The 16,362-nt window shown below is 39.6% G+C and overlaps 1 protein-coding gene across 3 annotated transcripts in view; it reads left to right on the forward strand.

The window, feature by feature from the left end:
- Positions 1–8,622, forward strand: part of LOC307156122 (GTPase IMAP family member 8-like) — a 33,271-nt gene extending 24,649 nt beyond the window's left edge. For all 3 annotated transcript variants that reach the window (XM_079867340.1, XM_079867339.1, XM_079867338.1), the window contains 2 exons: positions 2,886–3,545; positions 3,687–8,622. In XM_079867340.1, coding sequence (XP_079723466.1) covers positions 2,886–3,545; positions 3,687–4,561 — 1,535 coding nt within the window. In that variant the 3' untranslated portion in view covers positions 4,562–8,622. The remainder of the gene's footprint in view (positions 1–2,885; positions 3,546–3,686) is intronic.
- The last annotated feature ends 7,740 nt before the right edge of the window (positions 8,623–16,362 follow it).

A 16,362-nucleotide genomic window follows, 5' to 3' on the forward strand; every position in this document is an offset into this window, starting at 1 on the left:
TGGGATGTTCAATCAATTGCTTCGTCCACGGAGGTCATCAGCTTTGCGATTCCCATCCTCGTCGCCATTTGTTGTGGAAATTCTTTTCTCAACTTTAAATAATAATTGGAAGACAGCTGGAAATTTCAAAAATTATAAAGATCTTTATTTCTTGCAAGAAATTGGCTGTTCACACATCAGTCAGAGTCTGATATGAGAAGGCGCTGACTTCTCCTTTTTGCCAAGCTTATATACCCTTAACACATCCTGGTCTGTCTCAAAAGATCGCCTTGGTTTACCTTAAAAGGCAACACGTCTTGTTCGAGATCTCTTCTAACATAAATTCTATCTAGACAGGACAATACCAAGTCTGCAAAAGTTTCCTGGAAATTAGCTGCTGCTCGATTTCACACATTTTGCCTATCTCTATTTTCATCAAAGCTGCGCACATACTTTTCACACTTGAAGTACACAATAGGTCACTTTGAGTACTCATAGTCTCTTTGCTACCCAGAACATTTTGCCCCTGCAAGCCTATATGATTATATTTCTTTAAATGCTTATAAGTACAAATACATGTTCAACATTAACACAAGTTGCACACATCTGAAAGTAAAAAACACGTCTAAATGTAAAATTTCCATTACACTTTACTGACAACATCGTTCAATGAACACAATTAAAACACAAAGACATGACAGCATTACAGCCCGTTGTCATTCACATCACAAGTGGAAAGGAAGAGAAGCATTTTCTGGAAGAAAAGTTCATTAGGCGAGGTGGAACCTTGGTTATATTGAGTTACAGTATTATTGTAGTAGGCACTACTTCAGTTGTATTGCAGTAAACTGCAGTTGTACTACAGCTATACTTAAATAGTAGTGCCGTTTTTTTCGTGTCCAAAAAAATTAATTTTTATACTTGTAACAGAAACGGCAGTATTCTGAAAAACTGCAGTAAGCGGGATGTTTTGAAATGTTAACATCAAATATTAAAATACAAAACTATCTTTTAATAATTGTTACACTTGCTGTAGTGGTGTATGTTCAGGAGTGAAGAAATCGCGCGCCACTCTAACTTATGTTGTTCAGGGCGAGAGTGAAGACCTAGTATCTCGCGCCTAAATACAGATAGAGCTAGCTTCTGCAGCAGTTCAAACACACATTTTGAGCACGTTTCCATCCAACAACCTTGTCCATGAGATAATAAACAACTTCTTGCATTAATGCAACCATTCATGGCTTAGTTTCACCAAGTGACGGGACAATATTTGCTTGGTACAGAGAGCTTCAGGAGCTGCGTGAACATTTTAGCTAGCTAACGTTAGCTAGACTACGACTTCATTATATAGAATGAGAGAAACACTGAACAACCAAATTAGGACAGTTCTGAAAACCTGTTTAAATGACGAGCTGCTCATAACATTTAGCACAAAGTACAACACATGATACATGGGAGTCAAAACCATAGGCAAAGATTAATGTTGATTCCATAGATATCATATAAAGGCTTTATATGATATTTATGGTTGATTCAACCACTTACTCTTAATTTTTCACTGACACATCAGCGCCTGCGCCACTACCGAGTACGTACGTTTTGACAGCTAGTGAAGTGATATAAAAAAACCATGGTAAAGAACAGAGGCTGAACGTACCAGAAAAATGGTACAGCCCGATGGGGGGTTGGGTTTGAAATCGTATTTCATTAGATTATTTCCTGAATTGTTGATATGTGGTGGTAATACATACTGCATTTAAATACATACTATTTTGGATAGGCTAACATTATATTTAATTTTTTTTTTTAAATCAGTACCCCCCAACTATTATTTTCATCCCTTTTGGGAGGTACCAAGTCTCATCTAGGGGGGTCGGACCCCCCCAATACCCCCCGTAATTCGAACTGTGGTCACAGCGGCTCGTGGAAAGGCACAGCTACTTTATGCAGGCTGTGTGCGTTTGTCTGTGGATCGACTGTTTTGAAACTTATATGGTAGTTTCATCGCCCCTAGACCTCTGCTATCATGAAAAATGCCAGGAAATTTCATTGTTGACAATATGGGACCTTTAAGAGCAGTGAGTGATTTTGTTCTTTGATTTACAGGTTTTACGGGTTTATTAGGCTGCTGTCACTTTAAGGTTTGAAGAACATGACCTGACACGCATCTGATTTCCTCACAACTCTTTGCATTCATTTAACACTTTTTAACTCATTTAAGATTGTTCTTACCAGGATACTCTACAATGCGGACATTTTCAGTCATGAGCTAAAACTCATGAACTAAAAGCATGAACTCAACGTGGCCATGCACTGTCTGAAGCGGGAGTGTGTGTGTGTTTGTGTGTCACACAGGAGATTCACAGATGTGCGTCAGTACAGATTTAAGTTCTTATTTCTGCTTCTTATCGCGCTTGAATGAATTATATTGTGACCATACACTGTAGCGCAGCCAAAGGACGACAGAAAAAAACTGATGCTACGTTAATTGTGTGAAATATACAAATTAATTGAATGCATTTAACGCAATCATTTTGACAGCCCTAAACTAAATACATCGTAATTGGCTACAATGCATGCACTGGTTACTTTACTTCCTGAACAAGTGCGCACCCGAGTCCATGTTTATTTCACATTCCCGTCAATCGCAGCACAGTTCGAGTGCAACAGAACTCAGACCCCCTCCTTCAGGTCGTCTAGGGTTCCGTACTCTGGTGCACACCCAGGTCAGCAAGACAGCTTTCACATTAACGGTTTTTCATGCGAGCCGTGCCCCGTCCCGAACTAAACTGCTAGTGCAAAAATGCCCTAAGAATAATTTGTTCCTGTTGTTTTTCTCTTGTGTGTTTCTAGCAGATGCAAATGTGGATTATAAAACAGACTATAAATATTTTTGTCTCTTTCAGAGATGTCGGAGATCAGCTCTGGTCCAGATGATCCAGTGATCCGGGTTCTTCTGATGGGCAGGAAGGGTTCTGGGAAAAGCTCATCTGGAAACACTATACTGGGAGAAAGAAAGTTTAAAATCCACAAACATAAGAAGCAGCATGAAGCTGAAGTGTGTGAGGGTAGAACACAGATCGGAGAGAAGCAGGTGTGTGTGATTGATTGTCCAGATCTACTGGATCCAGATCTGAATGAAGAGAAGCTGGAGAAGATGAAGGATCAGCTGGTCTCTGGATGTTCATCAGGACTCAGTGCAGTTCTGCTCACCGTTCCTCTAGAGGAACCTGTGGGAAACGAGGAGGAGATCCTGGACTATATTAAAGGTTTATTAGGTCCTGAAGTTCAGAAGTACATCATGATTCTGTTCACACGTGGAGATGAACTGGAGGATCTGGATGAACCGCAGACCATTGATGAATATCTACAAGATCATGATGATCTCCAGCGACTGGTGACTGAATGTGGAGGAAACTTTCACTGTTTCAATAACAAGAGTAAATCAGGTGATCAGACACGAGAACTACTGCAGAAGATTGAAGGAATGATGGAGGACAATAGGGGGAAATTTGTCATGGCTAAAATGAACAGGAGTAACAGCAAAGGCGACCCTGGTGTCAACTGTAAGATGATGATGATTATTATTAGTATTTCTAATTACAAATTTCCTTGAATGTTAATGTTACACTGATCTTAAAGGTTTATTGAGAATATTGAGATTTTATTCACCAACACATTGATGTGGTTTGATGTTTCTGTTTTAGTTTCAGATAAAGATCCAGATAAGATTGATGTGATTCCTGTGAGGAAAGACCAGATCAGACTGGTTCTGCTGGGAAAAACTGGATGTGGGAAAAGTGCCACTGGAAACACCATCATCGGCAGAAACGTGTTTAAATCTACAGCCGGTTCAAACTCTGTGACGAAACAGTGTCGGGCAGAAACTACAGTGAGGATGGGTAAAGAGATCACAGTGATCGACACTCCTGGACTGTATGATACTGAACTCACTGATGAGCAGGTTATTATTGAAGTAAGGAAATGCATAAAATACGCTTCTCCTGGACCACATGCTTGTATTATCGTCATTAAAGTGGGTCGATTCACTGAGGAGGAGAAAAACACAATAAAGATCCTCAAAAAAGTGTTTGGAGAACAGATACTAAAATACACCATGATCATCTTCACTCACAAAAACCAGTTGGAGAAAGAAGAGCAAACTAGTCATCAGTTTTTACAGCACTGTGATCCAAATCTTAGAAAACTCATACACAGTTGTGGAAACCGGTTCTTCTGTCTGGACAACAAGTCCTCCAGTTTCCCACAGTCCAGAGATCTGATCAGTAATATAGAGAAGATGGTAGAGGAAAATGGAGGGAAGCACTTGGAACATGATGTGTTTGAGAGAAAAGAGAAATACATTCTGGAGATTTGGATGATTTCGGTGATTCAGAAGCTTCAGAAGAAGAGACAGTCTCTCAAACGAAAAGATACAAAAGGTCACGGAAGAAACTGGTTCATTAAAGCAGCACTCAGTAGCTTCGGGATTTCTTCGCTGTATTCTCGCTTTTTGCTCGCAGGTTTCTCTCTAGAGCTCCCCCCACAGCTTCGGAATAGATATTTGACAACACTGTTGTAAAAACTCGTTGGTGATTCTCAGACACCAGAGGCTAGTAGATCAACGACATCAAAGCAGATGGGACATTCTTTAAAACGTCTTCTTCATTCGGGTTCGGACAGCGTGAGGGAGCGCAATAATGACAGCATTTGAGCAGATTTCTTTTGGCCGTAAAGCAATTGTTTACATCGCGAGACCTGATACCACGCGATACTTCCTGACGCGGTGGTCCGCCGGCTCAAAGTTGCAAATGCGGATTTTCCGCTCACGGGCACCAGGGGGGTGCGAAACGACCACCATTCACCCCGAAATAAGTAATATAACCATTTCCAATGACTCCGAAGCTGTTCAGTTAAGGTAAAAAAGTTACTTAGTTCACCTTTAAAGCAGCCTGTGGAACCGCGTGGAGCACCTGAAGGGCAGCCACCTCAGGATAAAGAAACCTATTGTTGTGTATTTCTGTGATTCACAGTTGACAAGCTCCTTCAACTAATTATATTGATAATAACAAGACTATTTTTGTATTTTATCAATATTTTGATCTATGAATAGACTTACAAAATTAAGAATAAATTTTGTTTATTGTCCTCCTTTGCTTATAAAAGATTACACCACACTGTATAGTTCATACAGTAATGATATGCAACAATCACTGCAATACAACATTGCACTGCATGTACTCCACTTGACACTGTCGTAAGACTTGAGAAATTAGATAAATGCCAGGCAGTTTACTTGAGGCCCTGAGAGGACAAAGGACCTCTCTGGACATTAACATATGAACTCACCCTTGTGCACTATCGAGACGAAAGTCTCACCTCCGAGTCATCCTAATCTACATTTCTTTCCCTCTTCCCTCACCCTCTCTCTCTCTCTCTCATGCTCAGACCACCTGAATTCACCCAGAATATATATAGTTTAATTCCAAATAAGTAAAACAAAAGGTAATAACAACTGGCACTGGCACACAAAGGAAGGTGGTCTCCTGGCAAATGGTCTCGTACCCTTCAAATTACCATTGTACATGTAGTACATGTTTCCATGTGAAAGATGTTCTGTCTATATAATGGGATGCAGCCAAGGACTCTTGGCCTTCTGTACCTCAGATGAGCCCAGATACTGAGAGTGACTCTTACTTAAGAGTAAACTCTTAGCATCATTTATCTTAATGTTGGGTTCGCATCTCTTCTCTTTATTCCAGAGCATTTGATGTTTTGTATTGATTATCTTTGAAGTGATTATGAAATTGGCATGATACATTTACCTGACATAATAAATTGTAAACATTTGATTATTCTAACTGACTTTGACATTATTTTCATTAAATGTCATGAAAGAAATGTCATTAATTTCATGCCATTTCATTAAGAGTTAAAAAGGAATAATCAAACATTCGCTCACATTTAATGATGCACAGATATCATTAAAAATTTGCATTTATGTAGTCAGATGAAATAACGAGAGAATACATATGAGAAAACGCTGGTCGTCTGCCGGATTTTGGGCCGATCAAGCGTGAGCTTACACTGTGTAAAACTAATAATTGCATCACTCTAATCTACATTGTTAATATGTTATGTCAGTGTTTGATTATAGCTGTATATAGAAGGAGTGTAAATCTGACACGTCTGGAAAACTAGTCAAGACGAGCAAATATGAATATTACTCATTACTCATATTACTCATCTGTAATGTATATAATATAAGGAAAATTTGGCAGTTTTGTATGTATTTTATTGTATATTTTTGTCTGTTCAGTAAGAGATTATTCTTTAAGACTTAAATCTGTAGGGAGGCAGTTTCCATATTCTTTCTTTGTCTTCATGTCCATCTGTTTTTATGCTTATAGAAAGCCCTTACATTTTTGTTTCTAGGAAGGTAGGTCTATAGACTGCTTTTCTTTTGTAGTTAGTGGGATGTTTTGGTTGTTATGTTGGCCTTGACCCCTCCTGAAACTTAATTTAGCTTCCTTTGTGAATAAAATAGTTTTCTTTCGCTTATTAAATGCTTGGTCTGGAAATTCTTTATAGCATATTTTTTTTAACAATGTTTTAGAAATAACAGTTACTTTACAAGAATGACCTGGATTAAGTTTGTGAAACACTCTCTGTACAAAATTCACTGCATCAGCAACTACACGGTTACTGCCTTTAAATAAAGCATCTTGCAGCATATCATCAGTGTTTCAGAATATATTCAGTGTTTCTTGGTCTTCTTCTAGACTGAAGCAAAGGCTCTACTCTCCAGCACAACGGTAACCTCAAACACAAATGCTGCTAAATGGCACTACAAGTGGTTCATTGCCTTGTAATCATAGGGGAACCACTTAAATGCTACAGTGGGGCAAAAAAGTATTTAGTCAGCCACCAATTGTGCAAGTTCTCCCACTTAAAAAGATGAGAGAGGCCTGTAATTTTCATCATAGGTATACCTCAACTATAAGAGACAAAATGAGGAAAAAAAATCCAGAAAATCACATTGTCTGATTTTTAAAGAATTTATTTGCAAATTATGATGGAAAATAAGTATTTGGTCAATAACAAAAGTTCATCTCAATACTTTGTTATATACCCTTTGTTGGCAATGACAGAGGTCAAACGTTTTCTGTAAGTCTTCACAAGGTTTTCACACACTGTTGCTGGTATTTTGGCCCATTTCTCCATGCAGATCTCCTCTAGAGCAGTGATGTTTTGGGGCTGTCGCTGGGCAAAACTCCCTCCAAAGATTATCTATGGGGTTGAGATCTGGAGACTGGCTAGGCCACTCCAAGACCTTGAAATGCTTCTTACGAAGCCACTCCTTCATTGCCCGGGCGGTGTGTTTGGGATCATTGTCATGCTTAAAGACCCAGCCATGTTTCATCTTCAATGCCCTTGCTGATGGAAGGAGGTTTTCACTCAAAATCTCACGATACATGGCCCCATTCATTCTTTACTTTACACGGATCAGTCGTCCTGGTTCCTTTGCAGAAAAACAGCCCCAAAGCATGATGTTTCCACCCCCATGCTTCACAGTAGGTATGGTGTTCATTCTCCTCCAAACACGACGAGTTGAGTTTTTACCAAAAAGTTCTATTTTGGTTTCATCTGACCATATGAATTCTCCCAATCCTCTTCTGGATCATCCAAATGCTCTCTAGCAAACTTCAGACGGGCCTGGACATGTACTGGCTTAAGCAGGGGGACACGTCTGGCACTGCAGGATTTGAGTCCCTGGAGACGTAGTATGTTACTGATGGTAGCCTTTGTTACTTTGGTCCCAGCTCTCTGCAGGTCATTCACTAGGTCTCCCCGTGTGGTTCTGGGATTTTTGCTCACAGTTCTTGTGATCATTTTGACCCCACGGGGTGAGATCTTGCGTGGAGCCCCAGATCGAGGGAGATTATCAGTGGTCTTGAATGTCTTCCATTTTCTAATAATTGCTCCCACAGTTGATTTCTTCACACCAAGCTGCTTACCTATTGCAGATTCAGTCTTCCCAGCCTGGTGCAGGTCTACAATTTTGTTTCTGGTGTCCTTTGACAGCTCTTTGGCTTTGGCCTTGGCCATAGTGGAGTTTGTAGTGACTGTTTGAGGTTGTGGACAGGTGTCTTTTATACTGATAACAAAGTTCAAACAGGTGCCATTAATACAGGTAACGAGTGGAGGACAGAGGAGCCTCTTAAAGAAGAAGTTACAGGTCTGTGAGAGCCAGAAATTCTGCTTGTTTGTAGGTGACCAAATACTTATTTTACCGAGGAATTTACCAATTAATTCATTAAAAATCCTACAATGTGATTTTATGGATTTTTTTTCTCATTTTGTCTCTCATAGTTGAAGTGTACCTGTAACAGTTTGGGTTTTGTTTTATTGTCATTGTCATGTTTCTGTGTCTTATCATGTGATCCCCTGTTCTTGTCATGTGATCCTGCCATGTGTTCCATGTTGTCATTGGTTTAAATGTTCACAGGTGTCCCTTGTCTCGTTGTTAGTCCTCTGTGTATTTAAACCCTGTGTTTCAGTCTGTTCCTTGTCTGTCGTTAACTTTGTATGTTGGTTGTCCTGAGTCCTGGAAGTTTAGAGTTTGTTGAAATAAAAGACTACTGCTGCATTTGGTTCCTCCATTCTTCCCTGCTTCAACCTTGTTGTGTTGCCAGATTCTAATATGAAATATTCTGATAAATCCCTTAAATTGGAACCGCTCCTAAATGATTTACATGTTTCAAAGGTAACTGACAAAATTGAAATATATATGGACGATCTTTTAGTTGCACGACTCCAGAAAGACCACGCCAGAGAACTCCATAAAGCTAAGAAAACGGAGAAGAGGAAGAAGAAGGACCCAACAACCACAGAACAGGCTGACATATCAAAGCCAACAAGTTATGAGGATTTTAAGGCCGATGGAGAAGTTGCATAAAAGATTACTTAGTATTGTAAGGGGTGTTATGTTGGAGAATCAGTTTAAATGTCCAAATTGTGAAGTATCCTGTTTACAGGAGAAGTTTGAATCACTCGATGCAAACTAGCCCTGTAAAAATGTTTTGTAGTTTAAGTGTGATTGCTTGCAAAAGAAGCTTGCAACGCTAGATGCATGTTGCAGGCTTGCTTTGTAACCACAGTGTTTGTGGTTTCCTTTGATCTCTCTGAGTGAGTTCAGTGGAACAACAGGTGTTAAGGCCATGCCTGCTTAGTTGACCTTTTAGCACGGTTTAAGAAGATGGAAAGAGGCCTCCTCACAGTTAGTGATGAGGCGAGAAGCGAGCTGTGGTTTTAACACCTGCAGGCCAAGAAACGGTCAAAATGTATATTAAGCTCTTTAGCGTAGGTGGTGCATATGAGATAGCCTATACACGCATGCTTATTGCATAACAGCTTTAGGGTCATGGAAAATTCCAGACCCATTGTTTTATTCTTCTAAGAATTGCTTCATTGTAAGGGACAGCCCTAAATGCTTAAGACGGCCCCCATTAAACCATATAAAAGGTTTTGTTTCCAGTAGCTCGGGGCCGCAATTCGAGGTGAAGACCTATACGCATTTCTGTTATTTTTTCCTTTTTTGAATTTATTGTCTTTGTATTATTCTGATACCTTTTTAAGTAAAACTAAACCATTTTTGATGATTCGAAAAACTTTTTAAACCAGTCTCAGAGTGATTTTTTCCTAGAAGTATCTTTACTTTGTCATAGTTAAGATATTGATACTAATACAAAAGCCCAGTGAAACGGATCCCGGACTGAACTGGATCGGACACCGCCGAGGACCCTGAAGCCATTTATAACATCTTTAACCAGCCAGACAGCAGGTGACTGCGAGCTGGATCCGTCTTCAAACCGGCAAATCCGCGTCACAGTCACCTCCGTTTCACTGCTCTAAAACGGATCCAGCCCGGGCCCGGTTTCAGTGGGCGGGAACAACAGTCGCAAAACAGATTCGGGCCGTATCCGTGGAAACGAGCGCGCAAAACATTTTTTCTGGAGTTTAGAAGAGTGGAGGCTGCCACGGTCGGTACTCGGTATCCTACCTCAAACACTTCACCAAGGTAAGTCACACATGGGCAAACTGTATTATTAATTAATTAATGAATTTCTTATTGATTATATTGTGTACTCGTTAGATTAAATTTAAACTTAAAGGGTTAGTTCGCCCATTTAAGACATGAAGTTGTATGCAATCCTTACCAGCACTATAGTGCATACACACTGACCCACTCTGTGGTCACCTCCCTGGTCAGAGTTCTGGCCGCTGGAAGTTTTTCAAGAAAGTAGTCCCGGTTAGTTTCCGGGGCCTCAAAACTGCGTTTTTACGTGAAAAAATTATATGCGTTTCAAAGCTTGATTAATTTACATCACAAAAAACACTCCGGGCAAAATTCATACCTCAGTTTTAATCGGCACTATTTTCTTTCCATTTCTATCAATCCGCGCTGCTGTCAACGTCAACAGTGCGCACGTTCCGATCAGCTGTTGATAGCGCGACTCGTTGACAACATGTCTGACTACGAAAGTTCTGATGATGAAACAAATTTTAGCACAATGTCAGACGGAACAGATGAGGATGAAAGTAATTTTAGCACAACACCAAAGGGATACCTTTATGAACCGGAGTATACCGATGCCGAACTTCATCAGATGGAGATAGAACGGGTAGAGAGAGAGCGAGAGGACAGAGATGAAGTTGTCCAAGTTGATGCTGGGCCCACAGCTGTAGCAAGAGCCAGGATGAACGACAAATGGTGGTGCACTTGCTCAAATTGTCAAGTTATGCCAACAGAAGCTATTGCTGCCACGAATGGGAACTCATGCCACAGATGCAAAACCTATCGATTGACGAGGAGGCCAACTGGATTACAGGTCTGTCTGCATTACATCCAAATAGTTTTCTCAGCAAATTGTACCTATATCCCTATATACTGTTTTTATATTAGACCTCTTTTCACGTGATTTCCACTGGAGTCTAAACATTGTTTACTGCACAGTTTAGACATGGGATCATAAAGTTAGTAAATATAGAGCTTACCCGTGGTACTGGTACAGAAAAACTCTTTAAAATCTGTTTTTTTTTTCCTCCTTGGTTGGGGATGTAATCGTCTTCGCTGAAGTGAGCACTGCACACACGAAAATCCTTGATTCTGGATATTTTAGCTCCCGCAGAGTAGCCGATGGCAACCAGCCAAAGCTGTCTCATATTAGCTATATCCGAAACAGGAAAACGATGGAATCTGAACAGTGATCCCAGCACATTCTTGTGGTCACAACCTGGGAATTTACAAGTTCGCACCATTGTTAATTTTGTACTTTTTACGTCGTTGTCATTCGATTGTGTAAACACTATGGAACAGCTGATCGGAACGTGCGCACTGTTGACGTTGACAGCAGCGCGGATTGATAGAAATGGAAAGAAAATAGTGCCGATTAAAACTGAGGTATGAATTTTGCCCGGAGTGTTTTTTGTGATGTAAATTAATCAAGCTTTGAAACGCATATAATTTTTTCACGTAAAAACACACAGTTTTGAGGCCCCGGAAACTAACCGGGAATACTTTCTTGAAAAACTTCCAGCGGCCAGAACTCTGACCAGGGAGGTGACCACAGAGTGGGTCAGTGTGTATGCACTATAGTGCTGGTAAGGATTGCATACAACTTCATGTCTTAAATGGGCGAACTAACCCTTTAAGTTTTGGAGTTGTTATTGCTCCTTATATCGGCATTGAATCGTAATGTTAGCTAGCCTAACTCTTATTTATGTTTTCAGAGGGCACATGCTAACACGAAGACGACCCAGAGGATTGTAATTATATGTAATTGACGAATTTTAACTGCTTTAATTTATTTTCACTGTTGTTAAAGTTTTAACTGCGGAAATGTTAGTGATAGGCTAGCGTTAGCTTAAACTAGCTAATGCCTCCCGCAGACCATCGCTTTATTTTTCATTTGTTAACATTAGTTAATATTAATAACAATTAACTAACCATGAACAATACATTTGTTACTGTATTTGTTAATGTTAGTTAATATAAATACAATTGTTCATTGTTTGGTCATGTTACTTCACAGTGCTAAGGTTAACAAACAGCCTACAACATTTTATTTTAATAATGCATTAGTTTATGTTGAAATTAACATTAAAAAGATTAATAAATGATGTAGAAGTGCAGTTAATTTTTAGTTTGTCAACTAATGATGCTGTTCTCTTCTGCTCACCAAGACTGTGGTTATTTAATCAAAAATACAGCAATATTGTGAAATATTATTACATTCTATAGTAAAATAGGCTAATTTATTAATGTGATTAAAGCTATAATCTTCAGCATCATTACTCCAGTCTTCAGTGTCACATGATCCTTCAGAAATCACTCTAATATGATGATTTGATGCTCAAGAAACATTTATGATTATTATCAATGTTGAAAACAGTTGTACTGCTTCATATTTTTGTGGAAACAACTATACCATTCAAACATCTGTTGTAAGATTAATACTTTTATTGACCAAAGATGTATTAAATCGATCGAAATTAACAGTCAATGACATTTAAAATGTTACAAAATAATTTATATTTAGCAAATGCTTTAATAATCTTAATTTAATAAATGCAAATATATGCTGTTCAACTTGAACTTTCTATTTATCAAAGAATCATGAAAAAATTATTACCATTTAGCCATCTGATTACCACTGATTACCATCAGTGGAAAGTTCACTGAAAAATGAAAATTTGCTCTTAATTTATTCACCCTCAAGCCATCCAAGATATAGGTGACTGTTTTTCAGTTGAACAGTAAAGAAGATTTTTAGCTGAAACTGTGGTCTTTGGTGATTCATATAATGCAATTCAATGGCTACTGTCACTTTGAGAGTAAAAAAACAAACACATTACAGGCAAAACAAGACTGCCGTGACACAGGACTGTTTGCAGATGCTGTGGATTACAGGTAATAATGTTGTAAATAATGTTCACTTTCTTTGACAGACCAATTGTTTTGCTTCATACGACCTCAATGAATCAGAGCCACAGGTATTAATTTTGTTTTGCCTGTAATGTTTTTTTGACTCTCAAACTGACTGTAGCTATTGACTTGCATTATACGAATCATCAAGGACCACATTTTCAGCTAAATATCTTCTTTACTGTTCAACTTGTAGTTGCGTAGCTGTCAATGGAGGGAAAGAAATCTCAGATTTCATTAAAAAGATCTAAATTAATTTGTGTTCAGAATATGAATGAAAGTCTTACGGGAACGACATTAAAGTGAGTAATTAATGACAGAATTTACATTTTTGTGTGAACTATCCCATTAACGGCAAGTAGAGACTTAAGTGTTTTATATAAACTTTGAGTACTTGTGCAAAAATGATCAAAATAAAAAGAAAAGATGCTCAGTGGCACTGTTTTGCATTGTTTTGTGAATTTGTTTTAATATGCTTAATAAATAAAAAATGTATCAAAAGATAAAGCCCTTGAATATGTCAAATTTATTGTCCAAAAATGTTTTCTTTGAATGCATGTTTACTGTGAAGTAGTGGCTGTGAGTTAGTGCTAATGTGACGGATCTCGTCGCTTTTGTAACTGGATCTGGTCACTTTCCCCGTATTCTGCGTTGTGATTCGTTCACACGTCCTTCGTACACTCAGATAAACAGGAGTCAGTGGGCTCAATTCCCCAATAAATGCAAGGACACATCATTTGTGTTGATCTGTATTTACTGAAAAGTGAAATAAAACATCCTCTCAGTGGTGTTTTGCTGCAGACATTACACATCAACAGCACGCATTCCCCGTAGCAACTGCTGTGTTACGCTATAACAGTATATAACCAATAATAGAACACACGACACATGACCACATTTCGTATGAAACATGACGCAATGATAAAAGCTAAAGCAACTAGATGTACCGCATCGCGGTACAAAATATGACCGCCGCTCAGGCCTGCACTGGCTTTCCACAAAAATAAATGACGTGGAGTAATTTGGCTGTATTGCGTGTTTATGTATATACCTAAAAAAAGTAATAGTATGTGCATGTCTGTCTGTGTGTGTGTGTGTGTGTGTGTGTGTGTATGTGTGTGTCTGTGTGTGTGTGTGTGTGTGTCTGTGCGTGTATGTATGTGTGCGTACATGTGTGCGCGTGTGTGTTTGTGTGTGTGTGTCTGTGCATGTGGATTTGTATGTGTGTGTATGGGTGTGTGTCTGTGCGTGTGGATGTCAGTGTGTGTGCATGCTTGCGTTTGTTTGTATTCCTGCATGTGTGTGTGTGACAGTATCATCCTAAACCAGCAACCCTTCGCTCAACAGCACCATCTACAGGCCGATGAGTGTACAGTCACTAAATGTGCACATAAATGAATTTATTTTATACCCCCCCATGGATGAAATTCTACAAAACTTAGCAGAGGATACCCCCAGAGGATGTCAAGTTAATCATACACATGAAATATGGTGCAGTTCTGAACATCTCCACTGAAGATAGGGGCGATTAAAGCAGAATAATATTGCATTTTCATTTTTTATGGGAGGGGCGCAAATCACAAATGAGTGATTATGGGCTAGGTTGATGTGGGCCCTTAAGAGCAACATACTAGGGATGTCCCGATCAGGTTTTTTTGCCCTCGAGTCCGAGTCCGAGTCATTTGATTTTGAGTATCTGCCGATACCGAGTCCCGATCCGATACTTAATAAAAAAAAGAATAAAGAAGAGCGAAAAAACAGATCCAGGATGTTCCTTATTTTTTATTTAATTCACCTTATTTTAACATTCAACAACTCTGTTAACAAACAGAGCACTTCTGTGAGGTAGCTTGAACAATCAAGTAATAAATAAATTCTTCACTTTTGGACTTTAGTGCAACAGTAAATATAAAAAAGTCTAATATATAAACAAATAGCGCCTCAACTTAAAATACCCGGCAGGCATGTGAACAAATAAAAAATAAAAGTGCTACAGTGTTTGCAAAGCCAGTAATGTGCTTTTAGGAACTGCACTCCTAACTCTTACACCGGTTTCACACTGCACTGTTAGCAGAGCGTGCAGTGCGTATTTTTTTCGCCGCCCATGTTAACAGATTAAACCAGGCTTTAGAGCATTCACACCTCGCGCAGAGGCGGCGCGGCAGTGCGTAGCAGAGCAGAGCAGCAGTGCCGCGATCGTTTCGGCGCCGAGTCTATTTTTGCTGCGCCGCTTTTGCTGAATTAAAGTGACAATACATTGATCATGGCCAAAATACACCGCAGTTTTATCCAAAAAGTGCATTGATGATATCTATTGTGTTTTAAACAGTCAATCAAATGACCAACAGCAATTAAAAAAAGAAAACAAATGTCCAAAAACAAACTTGTTGCCATGACAATAAAAACAAAGATGAACAAAAAGTTATATGAAATTATTAATAAAATAAGCTTATTGACAAGTCTTTATTCTTAAATGTATTTGAAAACGAAAAAAGCAATGCCAACTTATCCATTATAGAGTAGCCTACTCTGTAACCTGCCCTACACAACCCGCGGTTCAGCCGCGCGTGACAAAAGCTGCCAGTGTGAAAGCAAAACACGCGTGTCCTGCTCCTGCTCACCATACGCACTGCTCCTGCGCTGCTTACACTCTGCTAACGCGTGCAGTGTGAAACCGGCGTAACTCTGTGCCACCGCATAACTATAAATGTGTTAAAAAATAATGAGAATATATATACATATATATCCGAGTCCTGATCGGGAGGTAACGTCCGATTCCGATCGAGTCTGAAAACACGTGATCGGGCCCGATTTCCGATCACGTGATCGGATTGGGACATCCCTACAACATACCATAACAATTACAAATGTTTACAATTACAAATTACAAAGCAATAACAAATGCATTTTTTTGGGTTTGGGGGGGCCCAGCGCGGGGCGGGGCGGGGGGGGGGGGGGGGGGTGTGGCCCCCGGGGACCAAACGAAATTTTTCCGTAAAAGTCTAGTAGACCAACATACCATAAAAATTTCTTCATCCTCGGTGCCACGGTTCAGGTAGTTATTTAGGAAAAACTGCATTTTTTGGGGTTTGGGGGGGCGCGGGGGGGAGTGGCCCCCGGGGACCAAACGAAATTTTTCCGTAGAAGTGTAGTGGGGCTACATGCCCACCAAATTTCATATTCCCCGGTGCTTCGGTGTCCCTGGTATCGTTGACGAAAAATTTACGGGGGCCCCAGCGCGGGGGGGGGAAGTGGCCCCCGGGGACCAAACAAAAATTTTCCGTAAAAGTCTAGTAGACCAACATACCATAAAAATTTCTTCATCCTCGGTGCCACGGTTCAGGTAGTTATTTAGGAAAAACTGCATTTTTTCGGTTTTGGGGGGGCCCAGCGCG

Source organism: Squalius cephalus (assembly GCF_949319135.1).
Source record: "Squalius cephalus genome assembly, chromosome: 1".
NCBI lineage: Eukaryota > Metazoa > Chordata > Actinopteri > Cypriniformes > Leuciscidae > Squalius > Squalius cephalus.